The following is a 13422-nucleotide window of genomic DNA, read 5'->3' as shown; positions in this document are numbered from 1 at the left end:
TGCAGGTTTTCGCCCAGAATACCCTGTGGCACACAGGGTGGATACACTTGAGTGCTTTTACGCATTGTATCTGCCCTGTGTGAACTCAGCCATACAGTACTCTGTGTTACTTCTATACTGCACTGCAGTCTATTGTCCTCATGATCCTTATCTTATTAAGCTCTCCCCAAAAGGAGTACTAAGATGGCAGACCGAGGGGTCATTTGGATGGTGATGGGGGGGGGGGGCAACAATGAGCTGACAATGGGGGGGGGGGCCTTCTCTGTCTAACCCCTTATATGAAACGCTATTGAAGTGGTTAAACGGCAGGGATCGTAGTGATCTTCAATCCCGGTTGCTAGAACAGGGTGTTGGCTGTAATATGGAGCTGGAGTTGTCCGCTTTATATTAAAGAGGCTCTGTCACCAGATTTTGCAACCCCTATCTCCTATTGCAGCAGATCGGCGCTGCAATGTAGATTACAGTAACGTTTTTTGTTTTTTTAAAACGAGCATTTTTGGCCAAGTTATGACCATTTTTATATTTATGTAAATGAGGCTTTCTAAAGTACAACTGGGTGTGTATTGTGTATGTACATCTGGGCGTGTTTACTTCTTTTACTAGCTGGGCGTTGTGAATAGAAGTATCATCCACTTCTCTTCACAATGCCCAGCTTCTGGCAGTGCAAAGACACAGCGTGTTCTCGAGAGATCACGCTGTGACGTCACTCACTTCCTGCCCCAGGTCCTGCATCGTGTCGGACGAGCGAGGACACATCGGCACCAGAGGCTACAGTTGATTCTGCAGCAGCATCGGCGTTTGCAGGTAAGTCTATGTAGCTACTTACCTGCAAACTCTGATGCTGCTGCAGAATCAACTGTAGCCTCTGGTGCCGATGTGTCCTCGCTCGTCCGACACGATGCAGGACCTGGGGCAGGAAGTGAGTGACGTCACAGCGTGATCTCTCGAGAACACGCTGTGTGTCTTTGCACTGCTAGAAGCTGGGCGTTGTGAAGAGAAGTGGATGATGCTGATTCGTCAGCATCATACACTTCCATTCACAACGCCCAGCTAGTAAAAGAAGTAAAAACGCCCAGATGTACGCACATAATACACACCCAGTTGTACTTTAGAAAGCCTCATTTGCATAAATATAAAAATGGTCATAACTTGGCCAAAAATGCTCGTTTAAAAAAAACAAAAACAAAACACATTACTCTTATCTACATTGCAGCGCCGATCTGCTGCAATAGGAGATAGGGGTTGCAAAATCTGGTGACAGAGCCTCTTTAAGGGCAGATACACACGAACGTTGCGTTTTTGCGCGCGCAAACAACGCTGCGTTTTGCGCGCGCAAAAAACATTTGACAGCTGCGTGTGTCATCCGTGTCTGATGCGCGGCTGCGTGATTTTCGCGCAGCCGCCATCATAGAGATGAGGCTAGTCGACGCCAGTCACTGTCCAAGGTGCTGAAAGAGCTAACTCTTTCAGCACCCTCGACAGCGAATGCCGAACACAATATCGAAAAACCTGTTGAAAAAAAAGAAAAAGTTCGTACTTACCGAGAACTTCCCGGCCGTTGCCTTGGTGACGTTGCCTTGATGACGCGTCCTTGGTGACGCGCCTCTCGACAACGGGCCCCACCTCCCTGGATGACGCGCCAGTCCATGTGACCGCTGCAGCCTGTGCTTGGCCTGTGATTGGCTGGAGCTGTCACTTGGACTGAATTGTCATCCCGGGAGGTCAGACTGGAGGAAGACGCCGGGAGTTATCGGTAAGTCAGAACTTCGTCTTTTTTTCTACAGGTTCATGTATATTGGGATCGGAAGTCACTGTCCATGGTGCTGAAACAGTTTAACTCTTTCAGCACCATGGACAGTGACTATCTCCTGACGTCGCGTACCGATAATTTTTTTTGCCGGGTTCGGCCAAAACGAGTTCGGCCGAACCCGGTGAAGTTCGGTTCGCTTGTCCGGCTTCGCTCATCGCAAAGACACTCCGTTTGGATGTTCGGAAACAGAAAAGCACGTGGTGCTTTTCTGTTTACATTCATCCTTTTGACAGCTGGTGCGCTGTTTCAGTCAGTTCGCACGGAAGTGCTTCCGTGCAACCTGCGTGGTTTTCACGCACCCATTGACTTCAATGGGTGCGTGATGCGCGAAATACGCAGAGTTATTGAACCTGTCGCACTTTTTGCGCAGCAGACAAACGCTGCGCAAAAAGCACGGGCTGTCTGTACTGCCCCATAGACTTGTATTGGTCCATGCGTGCCGCGTGAAAACCACGCGGCCCGCACGGACCGAATGCACACTCGTGTGAATCCCCCCTAAAGCTGACATCCTGCTCTAACAGCCGAGATTAACCCTTTCAGGGACAGACTCCTTTTCGCTTTTATGCTTTTTTGTTTTTTCCTCCCTGCCTTCAAAAAGCCACAACTTTTTTTTTTTTTTCATTGACACTGCCATAATGAGGGCTTAAAGAGGCTCTGTCACCACATTATAAGTGCCCTATCTCCTACATAAGGAGATCGGCGCTATAATGTAGGTGACAGCAGTGCTTTTTAATTAAAAAAAACGATCTATTTTTACCACTTTATTAGCAATTTTAGATTTATGCTAATGAGTTGCTTAATGCCCAAGTGGGCGTATTTTTACTTTGGTCAGCGTCCTACACTCCTCTGTACAACGCCCACTTGGTCTAAAGTAAAAATACGCCCACTTGGGCATTAAGCAACTCATTAGCATAAAATTAAAATAGCTAATAAAGTGGTAAAAATAGATTGTTTTTTTTAAAATAAAAAGCACTGCTGTCACCTACATTATAGCGCCGATCTCCTTATGTAGGAGATACGGCACTTATAATGTGCTGACAGAGCCTCTTTGTGTTATGGGGCAAATTGTACTTTCTAATTGCACTATTTAATATTGTGTGTTGTACAAAGCTGGAAAAAATTCAGAATGGGCTGGTTTTGGAAAAAACGGCAGTTTTGCCATTTTCTTACGGGTTTTGTTTTTACGGTGTTCACTGATTTGTGAAAATGACACGTTACCTTTATTCTGCGAGTCATTACGATCACGGTGATACCGAACTTTGATATAGTCCTTGTTTGTTATGTTTAGTACCTTATTGTTTTAAAAAAAAATAAAAAATAAATTGGAAGTTTGAAAGAAACCAAAAATGGTTAAACTCCTTAGCCTGCCCCATACATTCCCCTGCGTCATCCGGTGTACATATACAGCGGATATCGCCAAGGGGTTCATGTGGTGGCACAGTCCTCCCACACTCCAAAAACATACAGATTGGGAATTTAAATTCTGAGCCCTACTAGGGAAAGTAAGTGAGGACAACCTCTGTACAGTTCGTCAGATTATGTTGGCACCATATGGGTATGTTCACACTGAGTTTTTTTGCAGGCAGAAAAATCTGCCTCAGGCTGGGTTCACACAGTTTTTTTGCAGGTGGAAATTCCGCCTGTAAAATCAGCTCCGTTTTTTGCAAGCGGTCTTTTCGCAATAGACTTAAGAGGGCTATGAAAACTCCACCCATCCTCCTAGGCGCTATTTTACGCTTCTGTCGGAGCTCAGCCGCTTCGTGTGCGTTTGGCTTTTTATGGAAATCCATGTATCGGAGGACAGGCTAAATAAAAAGTCTATGAGCCCGTACTCCGATACATTGGATTTCCAGAAATGGCCAAACAGACAAGAAGCGGATGAGTGCTCACACGAGTACTTCATCTGCTTTGTTTAAGCGATTTGAGGGGTTCTCAGTGCTCGGACTCCGCGAATCAAAACTTTAAACCTGACACTACGACATGTTAGAAGCTTGTTAAAGTTTAGCTACACTTTTTTTCTAATTTGTAAACTGAAATGTTATGAACAAATAGTCACTTAGCTGTTCACTACAGATTACAAATTAAACTAGGGATTAGGCCTTCATAAAACAGGTCCATTAATGCAGCCATATAACATTATAGTGTCATGGTCAAGCCAAGTCCTTTCTATTCAAGTCTGACCGGGACACTCTACAGTTCTGTGGTTGCGGAAATGTACCTAAGGCTTCGTTCACATCTGTGTTGGGGTCCTGTTATGACGTTCCATCGGAGGTTTCCGTCAGAACGGGACCCTGAGCAGACACAAACTCACACCGACGGAAACCAGAGGTTTCCGTCTCCATCACCATTGATTTCAATGGTGACGGTGCTGGTGCCCGTTGTTTCCGTTTGCCTCTTTTGTGCACCGGATCAGTCGTTTGCAGTTTCCGCATCAAACGTGCCAAAAAACTCTGAGAACTGGGCAGATTTTTAACTGCCTGCAGTTTCTTTGCCGTGTTTTTTTTTTTTGTGGTGTTTTTCAGCTGCGGCCATGGAGCGTCGTGGGCATAAAACCCTTGCGAATTTCTTTGCTTCCCATTGATGTCAGTGGGAGGCAGAGATGGAAAGCGCTGGAAGAAAGAGCATGATGTTTTTTTTTTTCGTGGCAAAACTACTCCGCTTCTCTGAAATCAATGGGAGGCTATTTCGGACGGTTTTCAGCACTGTTTCCGACATGGCTTCTAGGTAAAAAAAAAAAAGCGCCAAAACACTGTGTAAGCCAGCCCTATAAGTAACAGAAATAAATAATAAGGGGTTAAAGAAAGTTGTGACACGTGCATTTCCAATTGTCACACATGCAGTTCAAGTGGTAAAGTAAACCTGTTTTTGGTTCTTTCTATTTTTTGTTGTACGGTTAAACTTTTAAAAGTCCTTTTTTTTTTTTTTTAAACAAAACATTTAAAAAGTCAGTTTGTCTTTCAGTGATTCCGATTCATCATCCTCCTCTTCCACATCGTCGTCTTCATCTTCTCTGTCCTCAATTCTCCAACTTGATGAAGAACCGCTAGAAAACAATGATGTTCCTTTGAAGACTAAAGATGAGCTACTTATGGATGTAAGTAAATTTAGTATTTTAGGCTCTAGCCAGTTTTTAAAGTGATCTATTTTGGAAGTCTGCTGGTTTGGGACAAATGTACAGTAAGTTTCAACCTCGGGGGGTGGGATCTGTAAGAATATTCTCCCTTCCCCCAACTACGTGTAGATCAGTGCCATACAAATAACATTAGCCAATGTTCCTTGAAATTGGCTACTGGCTGCTAGAGTATACTCTTTTGTCCATCCGTGTTGTGGGTTCCATACTAGGAAGAGATCTGTTTGTAGAAGCTTTCTTTAACCCCTTCCCGACCACCCCACGTAGATTAACGGGCTGCAGAGCTGGTCCTTGTGCCTGCAGCCCGTTAATCTACGTGTGCTCCTGCCGCAGCCCGGCATCTCCCAGTACAGGCTGCTACTAACAGCCTTCGTACTGGGGGAAAACATTGGGTCGGATCACGGCGGTGATCCGAACCGATTAACCCCTTAATTGCGGCAGTTAATAGTGACCACCGCATTTATGTTGTTATAGCAACATCGGCACCCTGCTACGCGATTGCGGGGGGGGGATTGCTATGGCAACCGTAAGCCAAAAGGCTTCGGGTCTGCCATCTATTGAAGGCGATTACGTCCTGCAAGAGGCAGGACCTAATATGCCTCCTGTCATTGTGAAGCTGACAGGTATAATACCCTGCAATACATAAGAATTGCAGGGTATTATAACAACGATCCAACAATTGGATCTTCAAGTCCATAGAAGAACTAAAAAAAAAAGTAAAAAAAGTTACAAAAAATTTACAAAAGTAAAATGTCAAAGTCCTTTTATTATTTCGAATAAAAATAAACTATTCATAATTGGTATCGCTGCGTCCGTAACGGCTTCAACGATAAACATATAATGTAATTTATCCCGCACGGTGACCACCATAAAAAAATAATTAAACTATACCGGAATCGCTATTTTATTCACTTCAGCTCCCAAATAATTTTCATAAATAGGGATCAAAAAGTCGCATGTACCGATAAAAACTACAGTTTGTTCCGCAAACAACAAGCCCTCACACAGCTTTCCTGATAGAAAAATAAAAAAGTTGTGGCTCTTAGAATATGGCGACACAAAAACGAAATAATTTTTTTAAAACCGTGATTTTATCGTGCAAACACCATAAAACATAAAAAACCTATATACATATGGTATCGTCGTAATCACATCGACCCACAAAATAAATGAAATATGTCATTTATAGCGCACGGTGAACGCCGTAAAAAAAAGAAAACAATAGAAGCTTTGACGGCCTAATTCCACTAAATTCAGCAAAAAACCTATGGGATCAAAATGCTCACTATACCCCTAGACAAATTCTTTTTAGGGCTGTAGTTTCCCAAATGGGGTCACTTCTGGGGGTTGTCCACTGTTTTGGTCCCTCAGGGGCTTTGCAAAAGCGACATGACACCCGAAAACCAATTGAGTAAACTTTATCTCCAAAAGCCAAATTTCGCTTCTGAGCCCCGCTGTGTGTCCAAACAGCCGTTTATGACCACATATGGGGTATTGCCGTAATCGAGAGAAATTTGCTTTACAAATCTTGGGGCGCTTTTTCTTTATTGCTTGTAAAAATGTATCATTTCTAAGTTTTATTGAAACAAAATTAGATTTTCATTTTTACGGACTAATTCCACAAAATTCAGCAAAAAAACCTGTGGGGTTAAAATGCTCACTACACCCCTTGATGAATTCCTTGAGGTGTGTAGTTTGCCAAATGGTGTCTTTTTGGAGGTGTTTCCACTATTTTGGCACTACAAAACCTCTTCAAACCTGACATGGTGCCTAAAATATATTCTAATGAAAAGGAGGCCCCAAAATCCATTAGGTGCTCCTTTTGGTTCTGAGGCCTGTGGTTCAGTCCATTAGCGCACTAGAGCCACATGTGGGATATTTCTAAAAACTGCACAATCCGGGTAATATTTATTGAGTTGCGTTTCTCTGGTAAAACTTTTTGTGTTACAGAAAAAATGGATTAATATGGATTTTCCGACAAAAAAAAGACCTCTACTTTGCTTTAATTCCTGTGAAATACCTAAAGGGTTAAGAAACTTTCTAAATGCTGTATTGACTACTTTGAGGGGGTGTAGTTTTTAAAATTGGGTGACTTATGGGGGTTTCTATATAGAAGGCCCTCAAAGCCACTTCAGAACTGAACTGGTACCTATAAAAATAGGTTTTAGAAATTTTCTTGAAAATGTGAGAAATTGCTGCTAAGCCTTGTAACGTCGTAGAAAAATAAAATAATGTTCAACAAACAATGCAAATGTGAAGTAGACATGGAATATGTGAAATAGTAACTATTGTGTGTGGTATTACTGCCTGTCTTACAAGCAGATAAATGTAAAATGAGAAAAATCATAATCTTTGCAAATTTTCTTTACATTTTGGTGTTTTTCACAAATAAGCAATGAATTTATTGACCAAATTTTTCCACTAGCATAAAGTACAATATGTCACGAGAAAACTATCTCCGAATCGCTTAGATAGGCAAAAGCATTCCAGAGTTATTACCACATAAAGTGACCCATGTCAGATTTGAAAAAATGGGGCTGGTCCTAAAGGCCAAAATGAGCTCGGTCCTGAAAGGGTTAAATTTGCTGTTTTCATTGATGTGCTTTTATAAGTGAATGTAAAAGATCAGAATTAAAAGCCCAAAGCATCTGTTTATCATAACTCGACAAAATTGTCGTATTTATATGAAAATAACTACAACAATATTAAGCCATTATCCCTTAATTATCCAATTAAACTATTTTCAAAATTACATTTGTTGCTTGAGTAATTACAGAGCAACAGAAAATAATAGAAGCTAAATCTGGGAACATTTGCCACTTCATCAGTTTGCCTGAAGAGGGCTATCATTCTAAAGCAATTATGTTAAGTGTTGCTTTTTGTATCTATTACTGTGTTTTTTCTTTTTCTTTTTTCTAAACTAATTCATCGCTTGTACTTTACCCCCCTTCCTGACCAGGCCCATTTTCAAGTTTTAGCCATGTTCCAATTTAAAAGGAAATTGTTATTCTATTACTCTTCCAACCATGTATTTGGTCTAGTTTTTCTCAGAACATGTTGGGTTTTCCATATTGTGTAAAAAAAAAAAAAAAAAAAAAAAAAAAAAGTCATAGATTCTTAGGAAAAAAGGGAAATACATTTTAAAAAAAAAAGTAAAATATGTCATTTTAGGTTATTGTTTTTTTTTGTTTTTTTTTTACATCTGGTGCATGCTGCTGGATAAACACACCACCTAAATACATATTTGGCAACTTCTGCCGACTTTAGCGATACCAAATGTGCGCGCATATCTTACATGCTGGGCGCAAGGCGGAGCTTACAATGAATGGTGCGCAAACTGACACCATAAGACCATTACAGATGTTGTGAAGTGCCAAAACACTGTCAACACCCTCAAAAATACTTTTTAGGGTATTAGCTTAGTGATGTATAAAAGATTTTAGCACTATTTTTTTCCGAACAATTCAATGACAATTTTAAACCGGCATCTTTATATACGGACTGTAAAAGATCTCCAATTCCTTTAATGAATCTAGTGGCTGAATTTAACCCCTTGGCGTACATGAACGCCCAGGTGAGCAGTAACTTCATGCACCTGGGCGTGCAGTTACGTCCGAGCTTTAACAGTTAACCGCCGCGCGGCGCTACACCGCAGCGGCAGTTAACTGTGCAGGGTGTCTGCCCTGCTCTCCCCGTTGCCGATCAGTGGCCTGTCGCCGCTGAAATTTGCAATTAACCCCTTCGATGCGGTGGTCGATTGCGATCACCACATTGACGAGGTTTAGAGCAGATCGGCAGCCCCCCACATGCATTTGCGGGGGCTGGCGATCCTTATCACGGCAACCAGAGGCCAGTCAATGACCTCCGGGCTGCCATGTACGGAAGCCTCGGAGGAGCAGCGTCCGGCCGGTCCTCCGACGCTTACTGTCAGTGTGACAGTCACGTCGCAATGACAGTTAGAACACATTACACTACGTAGATAGTGTAATGTGTTCTAGCAGCGATCAGGGCTGCAAGTCTAAGTGTCCCCTAGTGGGACAAGTAAAAAAAAAGATAATAAAAATGTTTTTAAAAAGTGTAAAAATAAAAGTTATAAGTTACATAAACAAAGAATGCTTTTTTTCCTATAAGAAGTTTTTTGTTTATAGGAAAAAAATGAACCCGTTAAAAAAAGTACACATTTTGTATCACCGCGTTCATAACGACCCCAACTATAAAACTGTAATATTATTTTTCCCGCACGGTGAACACCTCAAAAAAAATAAACGAAAAACACTGCCAGAATCACAATTTTTTTTGTCACCACCCCTCCCAAAATATACAATAAAAATGGTACCAATACAAACTACAACCCGTCCCACAAAAAACAAGCCCTTACACAGCTTCTTTGACTGAAAAATAAAAAAGTTATCGCTCTCAGAATATGGTGACACAAAAAGTAATTTATTTTATAAATAAGTGATTTTATTGCACAAACGCTGCAAAACATAAAAAATGTATACACATATGGTATCGCCGTAATCCTATTGACCCGCAGAATAAAGTAAAATTGGCATTTATAGCCCAGGGTGAACGTCATGAAAAAAAAAAAAGAATAAAAAACATTGTCCGAATTGATGGTTTTTGGTCACCTTGCTTGCCAAAAAATGGAATAAAAAGTGAGCAAAAAAATTTCTGGTACCCCAAAATGTTACCAATGAAAACCTACAGATTGTCCCGCAAAGAATAAACCCTCACACGGCTCCGGCGGAGAAAAAATAAAAAAGTTCTGGCTCTCAGAATGTGGCGATGCAAAATGTGCAGAGTGTCCAAAAGCAGATAAGATTGGGCGCCATTTTTCAGTGCGACACCGGCCACACATCTGCGGATTATTATTTATTTACCCAATTATTATACCCTCTTATTATGCCCTGATGTTCTCCGCGCAGATTACATATGCCCCACATTGTAAACTGAAATACCAGTAAAATGCCAAACAGAACTAACTAACAAGCTAAATCTGCGCGCCAAATGCCGCTCCCTCCCTTCTGAGCACTACAGAGTGCCCAAACAGCAGTCTGCGTCCACTGATATGGCATCGCCATATCCAGGAGAACCCGTTTAATATTTTATGAGGTATTTGTCTTCAGTGGCACAAACTGGGCATAACATGTACTGCACTAAAATGGCATATCCGTGGAAAATTGTAATTTTCACTCTGCACCATCCGCTGCACATTAACCCCTTCGCGCACCACGACATAGCATGTCGTAGTGTAGGGGGGGGGGATGGAGCGTCTCACGTGAAAAATAAAGAATTTAAAACTGCAAAATCGCTGTCTTTTGGTCACCTTGGCTCTACCAAAAAATATAATAAAAAGTGCTCAAAAAGTTGTATGTACCAAAAAATGGTACCAATAAAAACGACCGCTCGTCCCTCAATAAATAAGCCCTCACACCACTCTAGTGATGGAAAAATAAAAAATGATGGCTCTTGGAAAGCGGGCAGGGAAAGACTAAAAAGGAAAAGAAAAAAATGGTTCAGTCCGGAAAGGGTTAATTACTTTATAATGAAAAACCATTTATAACCACACGTGGGGTATAGCCGTACTCGGGAGATATTGCTGTACAAATGTTGGGCGGCTTTTTTCTCCTTTATCCTTTGTGAAATTGAAACTATTCAACATTTTAGTGGAAGAAATGTTGATATTAATTTTCATGGTCTAATTCTAATAAATCCTGCAAAAGACTTGTGGGGTCTAAACGCTCACTATACCCCTAGATAAATTCTTTAAGTGGTGTAATTTCCAAAATGGGGGTCACTTTTGGGGGGTTTCCACTGTTTTGGTCTCTCAGGGGCTTTCAAATGCGACATGGCACCCAAAAACCATATCCACTAAATTTGGGCTCCAAATAGCGCTCCTTCCCTTCTAATCCCTGTTGTGAGTACAAACCGCAGTTTATTACCACATATAACATATTTCCGTAATCGGGAGAAATTGTTTTACAAATGTTGGGGTGCTTTTTATCCTTCCTTGTAAAAATGGCTACCTTTTTTTCAGAAAAAAAGTAGATTTTTACCTTTACAGAACAATTCCAATGAATTCAGCAAAACAACTGTGGGGTCAAAATTCTAACTTTACCCCTAGAAAAATTCCTTGATGAGTGTAGTTTCCAAAATGGGGTCACTTTTTGGCGGTTTCCACTATTTTGTTCCCTCCAGTACATTGCAAATGCGACACTGCACTGAAAACTGTTCCAGCAAAATCAGAATTTCAAAATCCAAATGGTGCTCCTTCTCTACTGAGTCCTGCTGTGGGTCCAAACAGCAGTTTTATTACCACATATGGGGTATTGCTATAATCATGAGAAATTGCTGTACGTATGTTGGGGTGTTTTTTTTTTTTTGTTCCTTGAAAAAATAAAAAAATTCTATTTTTTCAGAAAAAAAGTAGATTTTCATTTTCACATACTAATTCAAATAAATTTAACAAAAAAACTGTGGGTTCAATATGCTAACTATACCCCTAGATAAATTCCCTGAGGGGTGTAATTTCCAAAATGAGGTCACTTTTGGGGGTCTTTATTGTTTTGGCCCCACAAGAACTCTTCAAACCTGACATGGTACCTAAAATATAGTCAAAAAAAAGAGGCCCCAAAATCCACCAGGTTCTCCTTTTGCTTCTGAGGCCTGTATTTCAGTAAATTATCACACTAGGGCCACATGTGGGATATTTCTGAAAACTGCAGGATCTGGGCAATAAATAATGAGTTACATTTCTCGGGTAAAACTTTCTGTGGTATAGAAGAAAATGTATTACAAATGAATTTTGGCCAATAAAAATTAAATTTGTACATTTCACCTCTACTTTGCTTTAATTCCTGTGAAACGCCTAAAGGGTTAAAACACTTTCTGAATGCTGTTTTGAATACTTTGAGGGGTGCAGTTTTCAAAATGGGGTGATTTATGGGGACTTTCTAATATATAAGGCCCTCAAAGCCATTTCAGAACTGAACTCGTCCATGTAAAAATCGCCTTTTGAAATTTTCTTAAAAATATGAGAAATCGCTGCTAAAGTTCTAAGTCTTTGTAACGTCCTAGAAAAAGAAAAGAATGTTCAAAAAATGATGCAAACATAAAGTAAACATGGGAAATGTAAAGTAGTATCTATTTTGTGTGGTATTACTATCTGTTTTACAAGTAGATATAAATATAAATTTGCAAAAATTAGCATTTTTCAACATTTTCTCAATCTTGGTGTTGTTTTTTTTACAAATACTGAATTTATCGACCAAATTTTTGCACTAACATAAAGTACAATATGTCACGAGAAAACAATCTCAATCACTTGGCTAGGTAAAAGCATTCCAGAGTTATTACCACATAAAGTGACACATGTCAGTTGAAAAATCGTCTTCGTCCTGAAGGCCAAAACAGGCTCCGTCCTGAAGGGGTTAAGTAGCCTTAAAGTGTATCTAAACGTTCGGGAAACTTCTGAAATGTCAGAGACACGTCAGAAGTTTTGATTGGTGGGGGTCCGAGCACTGAGACCCCCACTAATCGCTAGAACGAAGCAGCTGAAGTGCTCGTCTGAGCGCTCAAGTGCTTTGTGTCTGTTCGGCTTTTTCCGGAAATAAATATATCGGTGTACGGACTCCATACAAAGTCTATGAGCCCGTACTCCAATACATCGGCTTTCCGGAAAAAGCCGAACAGAAACGAAGCAGCCAAGTGCTCACACGAGGGCTTCAGCTGCTTCGTTCTAGCGATTTTGGTGGGGGTCTCCGTGCTCGGACCCCCACCAATCCAAACTTCTGACATGTCACTATGATGTCAGAAGTTTGTCGAACGTTTAGGTACACTTTAAGAAGGATCTGTTTCCATATTTCACAATTTAAAACTGCCTACATTAATAAATCGATCTTCGCCCCGATGAGACTTGTGTACTTACTTTGGAAATGTGATAGTTTTCCTACCTGATAATAAAATGAGCATTTTAGGAGTCAAAATGCATAAGATAAACTCTTATCTCCGCCCACCTAGAGATGACCATCTCCTATCCTCCCTCGCACGATGATGAAATTTCACACATACTCACTACAAGCTGCAGTTTTTTTTTTTGTTTTTTTTACTGGCTCTGCAGTAAAATAATGCAGCAGATGGAGTTTGATGCTGTAATTCCACACTGAATGTGCCCCTGCAAGACCGGCTCTCGCTGCAGAGCTAGGAAAACGACCGCTTGTGCGAGATTCCAGCATGGTGTAGCAGAGCAGGTCCACGCGTTTCATGTCCGCTCTAGTAGGGCGGAGATTGAGTTTAGCTCATGAATACGCTTGGAATCATGCTTTAGCTCAGGGGCTGTCTGGCAAATGTTACCCTGGAGGCAAGCACACTGCACTGGCCCATAAGTATCGCTCCCTCCTTAACCTGTTTATCCTCACCTGCTGTATAAAAGGCAGCAGAGGTAACTGGGCTTTAAATACAGCCGTCATCAAAAGACTGG

At 41.1% G+C, this 13422-nt stretch overlaps 1 protein-coding gene across 4 annotated transcripts in view; it reads left to right on the top strand.

The window, feature by feature from the left end:
- Window positions 1–13422, top strand: part of NAF1 (nuclear assembly factor 1 ribonucleoprotein) — a 96119-nt gene that overhangs the window by 24079 nt on the left and 58618 nt on the right. For all 4 annotated transcript variants that reach the window (XM_075860280.1, XM_075860279.1, XM_075860281.1 and 1 more), the window contains exon 3: window positions 4772–4904. In XM_075860280.1, coding sequence (XP_075716395.1) covers window positions 4772–4904 — 133 coding nt within the window. The remainder of the gene's footprint in view (window positions 1–4771; window positions 4905–13422) is intronic.

This window comes from Rhinoderma darwinii, chromosome 1 (assembly GCF_050947455.1).
Source record: "Rhinoderma darwinii isolate aRhiDar2 chromosome 1, aRhiDar2.hap1, whole genome shotgun sequence".
NCBI classification, from domain to species: Eukaryota; Metazoa; Chordata; class Amphibia; order Anura; family Rhinodermatidae; genus Rhinoderma; species Rhinoderma darwinii.
This window is presented reverse-complemented; position numbering and strand designations above follow the sequence as displayed.